The 14,847-nt window shown below is 36.8% G+C and overlaps 1 protein-coding gene across 1 annotated transcript in view; it reads left to right on the top strand.

The window, feature by feature from the left end:
• Window positions 1–14,090, top strand: part of RAD23B (RAD23 homolog B, nucleotide excision repair protein) — a 48,009-nt gene extending 33,919 nt beyond the window's left edge. The window contains exons 7-10 of the mRNA XM_047830411.1: window positions 3,894–4,026; window positions 5,777–5,904; window positions 6,579–6,749; window positions 11,597–14,090. Of these exons, the coding sequence (XP_047686367.1) occupies window positions 3,894–4,026; window positions 5,777–5,904; window positions 6,579–6,749; window positions 11,597–11,710 (546 nt within the window). The 3' untranslated portion in view covers window positions 11,711–14,090. The remainder of the gene's footprint in view (window positions 1–3,893; window positions 4,027–5,776; window positions 5,905–6,578; window positions 6,750–11,596) is intronic.
• Window positions 14,091–14,847: the final 757 nt, after the last annotated feature.

The following is a 14,847-nucleotide window of genomic DNA, read 5'->3' as shown; positions in this document are numbered from 1 at the left end:
TTTTAAAAATTGAGAGATTTCACTTATAAATTCAGATAGCTGGTTTGTCTGGACAACTTGGATCCAGATTTTTGCAAGGGTTTAAATCATAAACTCTTTAATTTACTATATTCCCATCCATTCCCTGTTACCTGACATAGCATTATACATTTAATTTAATATATAATGTTATATTATTTGCCTGGTTCCATTTGCATTTGAATTGTCAGCTTGTTTATAGTCAGTGGTAGTCAAGGGGATTTTGAATAAGTTCTTGTCTTTTACTAGCATAAAATTTTGAGAAATAGATTGTTGTGGACATGGTATTTATGACAGTGAATGTCTGTTATTTACAGATATGGCATGGGCTAAAATAATAGCATAGAATTTTGGAGCAACATTTAATTAGCTTTTTAAAAATCTGGGACGCCTGGGTGGCTCAGTCGATTAAGCGGCTAAATCTTCATTTCAGCTCAGGTCATGATCTCACGGTTCGTAACTTCAAGCCCCACATTGGGCTCTGCGCTCACAGCGCGGAGCCTGCTTTGGATCCTCTGTCTCCCTCTCTCTGCCCCTCCCCAATTCTCTCTCCCTCTCTTTCTCTCTCTCTCCCTCCCCCTCTCTCTCTCAAAAATAAAAAAATGAAAAAAAATTTTAAAATCTTAACATTTTATTCCATAATTGTCTTCGGTGTTTTACAGTATTACCAAGTTCTGAATTGCCCTAAATATCATCTTAGAAATCCAGAATCCTAACTCTTGTGGGGAATATAGTTCACAGTTTAACCCATTCATTTGTTTCCAGGTTGTACTTTTGTTAGAAACTCCTTTTCAGATAATAGTTTCAGGAGAGTCAAAGTCAAGAATGAGTAACTGTGCTGCCTCCACCAGTTATTTGCCTACTCATTTGTATGTGAGATTCACAAAACCTTTTATCATTTCCTCTTCTGAATTCTCTTTTCCATTGTCCTCTTGATGAGAGTCTTTAAAATGATGGTAGTCCAGGGGCGCCTGGGTGGCGCAGTTGGTTAAGCGTCCGACTTCAGCCAGGTCACGATCTCGCGGTCCGTGAGTTCGAGCCCCGCGTCGGGCTCTGGGCTGATGGCTCAGAGCCTGGAGCCTGTTTCCGATTCTGTGTCTCCCTCTCTGCCCCTCCCCCGTTCATGCTCTGTCTCTCTCTGTCCCAAAAATAAATAAACGTTGAAAAAAAATTAAAATAAATAAATAAATAAATAAAATAAAATGATGGTAGTCCATTTATCAGTTTGTAATTTAGGAATCATTTTGGATTGGTAACTATTGTGAGTTTGTTTGTGGTACCCTTCCACCCCCCCCACCCCCCCCCCCCCCCCCCCCAGAAAACAAACCCCATATTCTATTAAAGTATTACCTTTCCTTTTATGGAGTGACTTAAATGTATACCTGTGTGGAATTCTGCATTAGTTTAATGGAAGCAGGTATTTTAATCTAATAGATCTGAAGTTTTAAGGTATAAAAAATAGATCACTGTTTTCAAAGTTACTACTTTTTAGCATCAAATGCAAATGAATAGATACAAGTTCATGAAACACTTTATTTTCATTTTAATATTCATTTACTTTTGAGAGAGAAAGAGAGTGCAAGGGCGGGGGGGGGGTGGAGTCAGAGAGAGAGAGAGAGGGAGAGAGAATCCCAAGTAGGCGCCACTCTCAGCACAGAGCCCGATGCGGGGCTTTGATCCCACAGACCATGAGATCATGACCTGAGCCGGAATCAAGAGTTGGATGCTGAGGGGCGCCTGGGTGGCGCAGTCGGTTAAGCGTCCGACTTCAGCCAGGTCATGATCTCGCGGTCCGTGAGTTCGAGCCCCGCATCAGGCTCTGGGCTGATGGCCCAGAGCCTGGAGCCTGTTTCCAATTCTGTGTCTCCCTCTCTCTCTGCCCCTCCCCCATTCATGCTCTGTCTCTCTCTGTCCCAAAAATAAATAAACGTTAAAAAAAAAAAAAAAAAGAGTTGGATGCTGAACTGACTGAGCCACCTAGGCGCCCCATTTCATGAAATAGTTTAAAGTGTTTTTGATATATTTAGTGTTCAATTCATAGACTGAAAAGAAAAGGGCCACCTTTAACTGTCACTAATTTTTGAGACTTCTATAGCAGTGATTAACTTTTTAGTTTAACAAACCTGTTTGAGATTTTGATGGAGGCTTTGGATCCTCAATCTGCATATAATCTGTCAGCACTTACGGATTTGAATTGGTGGAATGTCCGAAATGTTTGTTTCTAATAGCTGGAGGGACAGCTAACTCGGGCAGCCATTACCCGTAATGCTATTCATTAAGCTTATTTTTTCATATGTTTATGATCTTGGCCTCTGATTTTTACTGGGAAATGGAAGAATTTACCATTACCATCTCTTACCCAAATGTTATATTTCCTTCTTCATTCTCCTTTCACAATCTGTGTGGATTTCATAAAGACTTTTAGTATGTTGTTATGAAAAGTCTTGTAAATCATGCATCAGAATAGTGTTCCAAAGTCTCAGTGTAGTTTTAAGTTACAACTTCAGAAGACGAATGGTACAAACTTAGAATAAGCATCACTTAAATACTGAAATATTTAAGGTTCTTTGGTAACTACTTCTGTGAATTTTGAATAATCCATTTTAGTTTTTTCTACGTGATACTTTCCGGATGACACTTTCTTAGAACCATGGATCAATAGAGGAGATCCTCCTTCCTAGGCCACTATTGGCCACCTGCCCTGTCTCCATTAGACTTTTATTCCAGGGTTCATTTCAGAGCTGCACGTGTGCATCAAAACCTGTTTCTTTGGATGATTTTAAGGCTAGGTTTACAAATATAAACCTTTTTGTCACTGAGCTGGTGAACGTTTCTATGAAGTTTAAAAATTAACTAGGGCAGTGTATAGCATTAAAACCAGATGTGTCCAATTTTAATAAAATTTGTATTGATATTTTAAGTTTTTTAATAGTTGGCCTTATAAAACTGTACATTATTACTTAATATGCAAGTTTTGGATCTTTGGTGTTAGGTGTAACCTATGTTGCTATATGTAAACATCATTTTATGACTTCAGTTTTAAATTACAAATCTCCACAACTTAGTAAAATAGCTATTAAGTACAAGTAGCTATTTAAATTTAATAAAATTGGAAGTATATTAAAAAGTTAGTTTCTTTAGTAACCTTAGCCACATTTCAAGTTCTCAGAAGTTACACGTGATTAATGAGTATCTTTTTAAGTTTATATATTTTGAGGGAGAGCATGTCGCATGGGCATGAGTGTGGGAAAGGTAGAGAGGCAGAGAGAGAATTCCAAGCAGGCTTTGTACTGTCCGTGCAGAGCCTGACATGGAGCTTTATCTCATGAACTGTGAGATCATGACCTGAGCTAAAATCAAGAGTTGGGTGCTTAACTGAGCCATCCAGGTGCCCTGTGATTAATGAGTATTTTATTGGACAGCACAGAGAACATTTTCATCATTATGGAAAGTTCTGTTGGACAGTGCTGCCTTATAGCAGTATGGGTTCTTCTACACCACACTCAGGTCATTTCTAATCTAACTCGGACATATACAGCTTCCAGATCAGTCTTAATCCTTTACTTTTATTTCTGTTTTTGTTTATTTGTTGAGAGGGAGAGAGGCAAAGGGAGAGAGGGAGAAAATCCCGATGTGGGGCCTCAATCTCACAACTATGAGATGACAACCTGCGCTGACATCAAGAGTCGGTCGCTAGACCAGCTGAGCCAGCCAGGTGCCTCATCCCTATACTTTTAATTGACGCAGGCACCTGTTTGATGCTTTGAACAATTAGACAAGCACATTAAATAGATGAATAAATCTTTGACTTTGTGTAATATTTAACTAACTTTGAATGTGACAGGATATTTTAAAGCTGGGAAATTGTATTATAGGGGATCCCGGGAGATAGAGAAAGTCAGGCTGTGGTCGACACCCCTCCAGCGGTTAGTACCGGGGCTCCTCAGTCTTCAGTGGCTGCCGCTGCAGCAACTACGACAGCATCGACCACAACAGCAAGTCCTGGAGGTAAAGTGGGGTGTTTGGATGGGGAGGAATCGGTCCTGAATTTTTAGTGTAAAATGAATCTGAAATACCTTTGAGGTGAGGTTCTTTCCTGGAGCATTTGGATAACTCTTCAAACAAGTTCTCTATCCATTAATGTTAGAGAAGGGCCCAAAACAAGTTCTTCCAAGTAGATATTTAATACGTTCTTGCTGAAACATTAGCGCTCTAATTTTGGCAAAGGGTACATCCTGTTTAGCCTATGCCACGAAGAGATGCTTCCCAGTTTGCATTTCGTGTTACATTCTGAAGCCATTCAGATTGTTTGCTCACCTTGTCTCTTTTCTCTCCCTATAAATGTCGTAAAGTGTGTATAATTTCAAAGCCAGTAGGATCTTAGTGGTTATTATACAACCAAAGAAATGAAACACTGGGAGGTTGGAAGACTTCTATCTAAAGGTGAAACCCAAGCTTGAATTCAACTCTCTTTACTGGCCAGAACCCACCCTTCCATTGCCAAAGGCATGACTACAGAGGAAAGCCTGGAGCCTGTGGTGGACCCAAGAGTTACTTCATTATCTTTCATTCCTCATTCTGTATACAGTACTGATGAAGTAATTTAAACTGTTAATTTTGAAGTGGCCCTGCTTAGATGCTTCATAGAGCTTTTAGCTCTACATAGGACATTAAGCTCTGGTTGACAAAAAGCCCTGAATGCTTTGTATGCAGTCTCCCAGAGGACAGGCGTTTCATTTCTGCAGAGTTGGCCTAAGAATGGAAAGAAGAGGCCCCAGCTTTGGTTCAGATTTGGGCTGCTGTCCCAGTTAGCAGCGCTTACTGGGTTAACTTAACTTTCTGAGTCTCATTTTCTTCATCTGTGCAACCAGTGTCAACACAAAGAAGGATGAGCATGTTATGTGGCCATTTTAATTTGAATGATTCTTCTTGAATAATTTAGGAAATAACATCTAAAAAATTTTCCGTAATTCATCGCTAATCTCAAAAACATAATTATATGCAGTTTTTGGTCTCTTGTAGTATAATCAGACAACCACCACTACCCCAAAAAAGTTACAGTTCTGTATTTTGTTTGGTATCCTTAATATTTATTATTGCCATGGGATTTAGGACTAAAGAGTTCTAGATGTATTAGTTAGTACTAGGTTGTCTTACAGCTTATTTATCTCAAGCTTTTGTAGATTGTAAATGTTTGAAGTTCAATGATAATAACCAAAGTCATCTTTCTAATTGTAATTTAAGTTTACTGATCTGCATATCTGAACTCTTAACTTCTAAGTATCAAACTGTCTTTCATTTACTTGGTTTAGAATTTCCCAGGAATTCAAACTCAGATTGTTTTTTTTTTTCCTTGAGGGTTTAGGTTGTATTATAAGTAAGCGGCTTTTTTGGTTTTGTTAGTCCTAGGTATGTATTTTTCTTAGGAACAATTTTAATATTTTTTATTTTGATAGAGTACATGCAAGTCATAAATTCTCATTATTTGATAATATCGAGTGCTCAGGACAATTGTAGGAAAACTTTGTTCTTTCAGTTTTCTATACTCTATCTATGCTAATAGGAGTAATTTCTGTAGTATGAGACTTGGAAGTTGGTGCCGTTGAAAGATTTTTTGACATTATTTACTTCCTTTTGCACACATCTGAGAACTCATCATATTTACTTGTCAGTGTTTGCTGTCTAAAATTATGATTGAAATCAGCTCTTTGTATGTGTGTAATTGCTACTTTGATTTAAAAATGTTTGTGTATTTTAGGACATCCTCTTGAATTTTTACGGAATCAGCCTCAGTTTCAACAGATGAGACAAATTATTCAACAGAATCCTTCCCTGCTTCCAGCATTGCTACAACAGATAGGTCGAGAAAACCCTCAATTACTGCAGGTAACTGTTGAATCAATTTCAAAAGTGGGTTTACAGAGTATATCATTTTTTAAAAGTCCATGAGAACTCCCTTCCCCTCCACATGCTCTAGAAACTGTTTTTCTGAGGTGCCCTCAATAGAATATGCTATAGATCAGATACACTAACAAAAGAGTCCAGGAGGGTGGAGGTTGGGTTAATTTAAGTTGGTCAAATAATAAGTTTGGAACCACTCTATTAAAGAATCTGAGAAGCTCTGTAGCAAAGAAACTGTTCATGAATCTTTTTTCCCAAACTTACTGTTAATGAAGCACTGCGTCTTAGAAACACACCCATGGGCTTACGAATGCCCAAGTCATGAAGTATTTGGGCTTTATACAGCATTGTACTGCGTGCTAGTGTGGAAGATATGTGAGTTCTGTTTCTTTTTATAGACCCCCCCCCCCCAAGCAATTTTTTAAAATTGATTTGGGGGCCGGGAGACGTTTATGAAAGAGAATTTGAATTCTCTTAATTCCCTAATTTCTTTAATACAAGAAGTCACATCCTTCCAAGGATTACATAATCCAGAATCATTCTAAAATATGGCAGTTGTAAAGTTCTAGCTCTCTCTTTTACTTGTATTTAGAATTCTTGGTTTCCTGAAGATACTTCTATCATTGTCTTGTTTTTTTCTGTCCTTCATATCACCACAGCAAATTAGCCAACACCAGGAGCATTTTATTCAGATGTTAAATGAACCAGTCCAGGAAGCCGGCGGGCAAGGAGGAGGGGGCGGAGGTGGCAGTGGAGGGATTGCCGAAGCTGGAAGTGGTCACATGAACTACATTCAAGTGACGCCTCAGGAAAAAGAAGCTATAGAAAGGGTGAGTCGAAGTAAAACTGAAAGTTGAGTTCCTCAGTCACACTAGCTGCATTTCAAATGCTCGGTGGTCACGTGGAGCTAGTGGCTGCTGCATTGGATTGCACAGGTGTAGATTATTTCTGCCGCTAGAGGTTGTTCTATTGGACAGAGCCAGATAGAGAGCATTGTCCTAAGGATTGCAGCAAAGACCGTCTATTTTCGTCCCTGCTCTCATATCTTGTCCTTTGTGAAGCCAAGGGACTAGCACTGACTACTGCTTTAGCTTTCTAAAATCGTTATAAATATATTTAAAAATTAAAGATTTCCTTTAGGTGTTAGCATTCATGAAGAAATGATCTTAAAGTGTATGCTTAATGCAAGATTATCCATTTTTTTATATTCTAGATTTTACTTCACAACTGCCCTTAAAATGTACAATAGATATGTATATGAATTATGTATAAAAAAACATGTATATTAAACATCAGCGCCTGATACTGTTTTTCTGTTTCCATCCTTACTAGGTCATCCAGTTCATATTGAGGCACTGCAATAACTTAGTTTATGCGATACCATAAGTCATTCATTTTTCTCTGGGCTCCATGGTTAACATTTGTAAATAGGGACACAGTACTTGCCCTGCCTTATTTTACAAAGTGTTTTGAGATGGAAGTCTGATAAAGTGCATTTTAACTTAATACTTAGAAAAATCATCTGAGAGATAATTTGCCCGTATTTATGATAAAAACATATCAAGTGTTCAAGGTTTATAATTACATGTTTCTTAAAAGGTACTTTATATATATCATGCTAGTATTTTCCTCCCTCAAATAACATAAGTGAGTGAATGATACTTGCCTCAATTGTTCTATAGCAAATTTTGTTTTGTTTTAATAGTTAGGGTTAGTTACCAATTCTTGATTTCTGTTTTGGAGAAGAAATTTTTTCTTGTGTTGCTTGTGCTTTTGGTGTCATACTAAGAGAAGTTGCCTAATCCAAGGTCAAAAGATTTACTCCTATCTTGTTTCTGAAGAGTTGTACAGCTCTTACTGTATTTAGGTCTGATTTATTTTGTGTTCCTTTTTGTTTATAGAGTGAGGTGTAGGAGTCTGGTTTCTTTTTTTTTTTCCTTTGGCATGTGGATATCCAGTTGCCTCTGCACCATTTACTAAAAATTCCACTCTCCTCCATTAAATTGTCTTGCCATCCTTGTTGAAAATCAACTGGCCATCATTGTGAGGGTTTACTGGGCTTTCATTTATGTTCCATTGATTTATGTGTTTCTTCTTATGCCAGTACCTCACAGTCTTGATTACTGTGACTTTTTGTAGTAAGTTTTGAAATCTCTGATTTTCTTCTTTCTCAAGATTGTTTTGGCTCTTTTGGATCCCTTGCATTCTGTATGAATTTTAGGATCAGCTTGTCTGATTTCTATAAGAAAAGTGAAAAAAATTTAAAAAAAACAGGCTGGGGGTTTGATACTGTTTTTTCTGCAGATCAGTTTGGAGAGTATTGCCATCTTAGCAATATTAAGTCTCACCAAGCCTTGAATGTGAGATGCCTTTCTGTTTATTAGATTTTCTATAATTTCAGAAATATTCTTTGGTCTTGAGCTTGTATTTCTTTTGTTAAATTTATTCCTGAGTATTTTTATTCTTTTTGCTGCTGTTTTTATAAATGGAATCGTTTTCTTGATTTCATTTTTGGATTGTTCATTGCTAGCTATATAGAAATACAGCTTAATTTTGTGTATTGATTTTATATCTTACAACCTTCCTGAACTCATTTATTGTGTTTCTTAAGATTCCTGTTTGCAGAATATCATTTGCACATAGGCATAGTTTTACTTCTTTTCCAGTATGGATGCCCTTTATTTCTTTTTCTTTCTTACTGTGTGTGTGTATATGTGTGTGTATGCATGTGTGTGTCTGAATGCCCTATCTACAGACTCCTGTGTATTGTTGAATAGAGGTGGTGAGAGCCAACATCTTTGTCTTGTTCCTGATCTTAGCAACCTGATCTTAGGAGAAGGCAGTCATTCTTTCACCATTAAGTATGATGTTAGCTAAGGGTTTTATTAGATTCCTTTTCTATTGGGTTGAGTAAGTTCCTTTCTAGTCTAGTTAATATTGAGTGTTTTTATCACAAAAGGATTTTGTCAGATGGTTTTTATCTGTTTATCGAGATGATCATATGTAATTTTGTTTCTTTTCTATTAGTATGCTTTAATATATTGATTTTTGTATGTTGGACCAACCTTGCATTCTTAGGATAACTCCCACTGGTCATAGTGTATAATCTTTTTTATATTTTGGTCTGATAGTGTTTTGTTGAAGATTTCCGATAAGGAACATTGGTCTGTAGTTTTCTGTGTGTGTGATGATTTTGTCTGGTTGAGTGTCAGAGTAATACTGGCCTTAGAGAATGAGTTAGGAAGTATTCCCTTTTTCTGTTGGTTGGAAGAGTTAATGAACAATTGGCGTTAATTCATTTGGTGGTTGGTAGAATTTACCAGTAAAATTATTTGGGCCTTGCTTTTCTTTTTGGGAAATTTTGTAATTACTAATTTAATCTCTTTATTTGTTATAGGGATATTCAGATTTTCTGTTTCTTGAGTCAGTTTTGGTGGTTTTTGTCTTTCTAGGAATTGTGTGTTTCATCAAGAGTTATCTAATTTGTTGGCATAGAATTGTTCACAGCATTTTCCTTTGGTAGTTTTATTTCTATAAAAAGTAGTAGTGTTCCCACATCCCTGATTTTTATAGTAATTTGAATCCTCAGATTTCTTGTTTTCCCTGTTAGTTTAGCTAAAACATTTGTCAGTGTTGTTAATCTGAAGAAAAAAAGAGCCAACTTCTGGTTTTATTGATTCTATTTTTCTAGTCTTTATTTACTTTCTCTCTGATCTTCATTATTTTTCTCCTTCTGCTTGCTTTGGATTTAATTTTCTCTTCCTCTTTTCCAGTTTCTTAAGGTAGATCCTTAGATTATCTATTTAAGATCTTTCTGAATATAGGTAGCTACAGCTATAAACTTCCCTCTAGGCACTGCTACAGCAGCATCCCGTAAGTTTTAGTGTGTTTGGTGTTGTTTTCATTCATTAGAGTATTTTCTAACTTTCTTTGTGGTTCCTTCTCTCATCTATTGGTGAAGGATTAGGTTAATTTCTACATATTTTGAACTTCCTAAATTTCTTTCTGTTACTGATTTCAGTATTCATGCTATTGTGGTCAGAGAATGTACTGTGAACACTTTTAATCTTCTAAAATTTTTTGAGGCTAGTTTTATGGCCTAACATGGTCTTCATGGAGGATGTTTGATATATACTTAAAAAGGGCATGCAATCTTCTGTTGTTAAGTATTCCATAAATGTCTGTTAGGTCTGTTTGGTGTATGATGTTGTTCACATCTCTGTTTCCTTGTCAGTCTTCTGCCTTGCCTGGTTGTTGTGTCCAGCATTGAACATGATGATACCGACATTTCCAGCTATTCTTGAATCATTTCTCCCTACAGTTCTGTCAGTTTTGTTTCCTGTATCTTGGGGCTCTGTTATTACATGTATTTATAACCAAAGCCCTCCTATAGTTTATCATCCTATAATGTCTTTGTTTTTAGTAACAATTTTCTGTGTTAATGTATTTTGTCTGATATTAATAGAATCGCTCCAGCTCTCTTTTTGTAACTGTTTGCATGGTGTATATCTTTTTCCATCCTTTTACTTTCAGCATATTTGTGTCTTTGAATCTATAGTGTGTGTCTTATAGAAGCACATAGTTGGATCGTGCCCTATCTACCTTTTACTTCAGCTAGCCCAGCTTTAATCTGGACAAGAACTAGGTAACAATTATTTTTGAGTTATTTCTTCTCCTTTCATGGATGAGTAGTTAATCGTGCTGAATTGAGACTTCTCTTTTTTTTTTTTTAATTTTTTTTAAACATTTATTCATTTTTGAGAGACAGAGCATGAGCGGGGGAGGGGCAGAGATAGAGGGAGACACAGAATCTGAAGCAGGCTCCAGGCTCCGAGCTGTCAGCACAGAGCCTGACTCAGGGCTCGAACCCACAAACCGTAAGATTGTGACCTGAGCCGAAGTTGGACGCTTAATTGACTGAGCCACCCAGGCGCCCCTTTCATTTTTTTTTAAAGGTCATTTCTTGATATAGTCTAACACAAGGTGATTTAGACGGTTGAGGAGAGGGTTCATAAAAAATATTGGACAAATATATAGTCTCTAGTGAATTAGATAATTATTAAGTCACAAGTGATTTTTAATAGACTAGGAAAACAAAATTAAGTGGCTGGTGTCACCATTTAAAATGCTGTAAAATTTAAGCAGATGTAAACAGGACACGATATGTCTTGATCTCAAAATATATCATGTGATATTTGTTATATTGATCACCCATTTCTTTTAGTATGAAGTGTTTGATATGGCAAGGAGCTTGAGAGTGATAGTTGAAGTGATGATGAAGGACATGACTTTCTTTACAAATAATGAAGTAGTTAAGACTCCTCTCCAGTTGCTTTCATCTATATCTTTACCTCTTATGTATTCAAAGCTGATTTACAAATTTCTGTAGGATCATTTATTTTTAAATAATCACAGCAACTAATTTTGAATATTAATGCCAATGAGTGTTAGCAGAATATCTAATAGCTTTAAGTAGGAAGAGAGAATTTTGTAGGTGGTTGAGCAAGGGTCTAGATTCCATCTAGCTGCTTGGGTTGAACGGTGAACCCACACTTAGATAGGTAGGCATTCATGTAACATTTTCAAGAGCTTTTTCGTGTCTTTCATGTTTTCGGGTCATGATCTGTCAGTACTGCTGTGCTGGAACCCACAGTGTGTTTTCTTTCTTTTCTTCCAGTTAAAGGCACTAGGATTTCCTGAAGGACTTGTCATACAAGCATATTTTGCTTGTGAGAAGAATGAGAACTTGGCTGCCAATTTTCTTCTACAGCAAAACTTTGATGAAGATTGAAAGGGACTTTTTTTTATCTCACACTTCACACCAGTGCATTACACTAACTTTGTTCACTGGATTGTCTGGGATGACTTGGGCTCATATCCACAATACTTGGTATAAGGTAGTAGATTGTTGGGGGTGGGGAGGGAGGGATCTAGGATACAGGGCAGGGATACATACAGTGCATGTCTGCTTCAAATAGCAGGTGCCGCAAATCCACACAGTGTGTAAAATATTATACAACCAAAAATCAGCTTTTGCAGGTCTTTATTTCTTCTATAAAACAGTAGGTAACTTTTCCTAGGTTTCACTCTTTTTAGTGTACTAGATCCAGAAATTTAGTGTAATGCCCTGCTTTATATTTCTTTGACTTAACATTGGTTTCAGAAAGAATCTTTGCTACCTAGAATTTACAGTCTCTATTTCATGGCAACACTGGATAATGGCTTTGTGAAACTGAAAAAATTTTGGAGCAATTGTAAACAGAAATGCCAAATTATTGATGGGTTTTGTTGCTGCTTCAAATACGTATTGAATTAATGTGTAAGAAAGCCCATTCTTTCATGTTAAATACTTGGGGTTGGGGAGGGGAGAAGGGGAACCTTTTCTTAAAATGAAAATAATTACTGCTATTTTAAAATTTCTTGATCATCGAATGTGAGACCCTTCTAACATGATTTGAGAAGCTGTACAAGTATAGGCAGAGTTATTTTCCTGTTTACATTTTTTTTTTTTTTTGGTTTGTTTTGGGAAAAAATTGGTAGGTGTCTAATTACTGTTTACTTCATTGTTATATTGCAGTAAAAGTTTTAAAACCACCATCGCATGTTTGCTTTTGATGTATCCCTTTGTGAAATTAGCACTTTGGGGCCAATGGAGAAATGCAGCATTCGTTTCCCTCTCTTCCCCTTCCCTCTGCAGAAATGTGTTTGTCAATAAGTCGTGAGTTCAAATTGCTGCCTTTTTTTTTAAAACCCACAAGATGCTGATTCAGTTCAAAATTAACTAATGTTTCAAAGCTGGGTTTCTGATATTTATAAGTGTTTTTCCTTATTAGATAAGAATATATGACCATTAAAGTCATTAGGATTATATTACTTTCAAAAAAGAAGGTGGACAAAAGTATAAATCCAGCATCTCTTATTGCGTTGGAAAGACTGGCATAATCTTTTGGAAGGGTTGGGAGATGCAGCTGGAAAAGTACTTTGGAAAATATACAATCAAAAATATCTCATGGCATATTAAAAGAAAATCTTAATAGCAGTGTTGGCTTTTATTTGGATTTTTTTCAGCTCTGTTTTTTATTAGACTCTCCTTCATTGGCATATTATTGGATCATAAAGAGGGGGAAAATACCTCCTTGTTTAGTTTTTCAAATCTTTTCTTCTGAATATAAACAAGACTGTTTAAAGAAATAATTTTTTTCCCCTACCATCTGATACTGAGTAAAGAAAATGAATTTGCACAGATGTCTCCCTGCATAATCTCTTGCAATAATCCTTAGCAAGGTTTGGAGGTGACTTTGAAGCTTTTACGTCATGCACTCGTACCTGTCTCTTATGAAAATAAATGAAGCCATGACTTCTCCCCACAGTGTTATCATGTAGTTTAATCTTCATGCTTATACCTTAAATACAGCAGACCTTTGGACTTTGTATTGCCTGTATGTTTTATAATGGATCATGCAAAATGTCTCAGGAGAATAAAATGAGGATTTGTAAATATGTTCATCTTTCAAGGCAGAGCATTGAGTTGGGAAGAGGGTGGCATTTCTGGTCGGAGGATGGAATATTTTCATTTATTTTATGCCATTTTATCTGCTACCTAATTGCTCAGCATAGCGAAAACTGGAAAAAAGAAAAGCAAAAACAAACCAAAACCCCAGCAGCAGACTCTTCTTTTCTCTGGAAAGTGACAGCAGAAGTTGGTGGCACGGAGTTTTTGTCCTTGGACAACAAAACCACAAATAGTGGGATTAATAATTACAAGAAGACAGTTTCAGGCCAAGTTTTGACCATTCTTTACAGTACCTTGTTTTATCTGCTTAAAGAATTAGCCAAGATGCTGTGAAAGAAATAGGCTTTTTGTGACCTTTTGCTGTTACCTTTAATTAACAGTTCTGGTAAATCTTTTAATGTAAGTGGCTCTTTGACTTTGGAATTTTTTTGCATTTGAGGTATTCTGTCATCTATTTCTTGAAATATTTTTATTGTTTAGTTTCTCTATGGAAATGTGAGGAAGCTTAAGTTTATATTTGTTAAATTCTTATTGCCATCCTCTAGTCAAATATGTCTTTTGCATTGTTTAAAAATACTGAAGTGTTCCACCATATAAATTTTTCCTGTACCATGGCTAGGATTCTAGAGAATTAATTATAAAATATTTTCAATACATTCACCATTGCATTTCTCATTTTTTAAAATAATTTTGCCATATAGAATCTTAGATTGAAAGTTGACAATGCCCCTGTCACTGTTTTCTTCAGTAATTGGTGAACATGTAGGGGGGCCAGGTCCTAGTTTAATTTTCTTGGGTCTCCTCTGTTTTTCTCAACCAAAACATCAACACAAAGATGGGATACTTGATGTACCTTAAATCAAGCTTCATGATGGCTTTTAGAAATTTTAGTTAAATTCCCATTTTTCCCGGGCACCTGGGTGGTTCATTTGGTTAAGTGTCTAACTCTTGATTTCGGCTCAGGTCATGATCTCAGTTTGTGAGATCAAGCCTCACATTGGGCTCTGTGCTGACAGCATGGAGCCTGCTTGGGATATATTCATATTCATTCTCTTCCTCTCCCCGCCCCCCCCCTTCCCCCTCTTTCTATCCCCCTTCCCCTCTCTCTACCCCTCCCCTGCCACACTCTTGCAAAAATGAATTTAAAAAATGAGTAAATTCCCGTTTTTCCCATGCTCTTGTCTTCTAGCAGCCAGCCTCAAACTGCTACAAAATATTCAACCAAAATTAAGCAATTTCAGGGAGTAAGTGCTTCCTGACCGAGTCCATTCTGGTGCGTTCCCTGGCTCTGAGGCTTGGCTACAACATGTCCTTTTAGTTGATCTCCCATGTCCATCTTGTTCCACTTTGTTCTTCTAAGCCAGGAGCTGGCAAACTGCAGTCCCATGAGGTAAGGTTTTCTTTTCTTTCTTTCT

Source organism: Prionailurus viverrinus, chromosome D4, assembly GCF_022837055.1.
Source record: "Prionailurus viverrinus isolate Anna chromosome D4, UM_Priviv_1.0, whole genome shotgun sequence".
In the NCBI taxonomy this organism is placed as follows: Eukaryota; Metazoa; Chordata; class Mammalia; order Carnivora; family Felidae; genus Prionailurus; species Prionailurus viverrinus.
The sequence above is the reverse complement of the archived record's forward strand: the minus strand, read 5'-3'. Positions and strand labels throughout refer to the sequence as shown.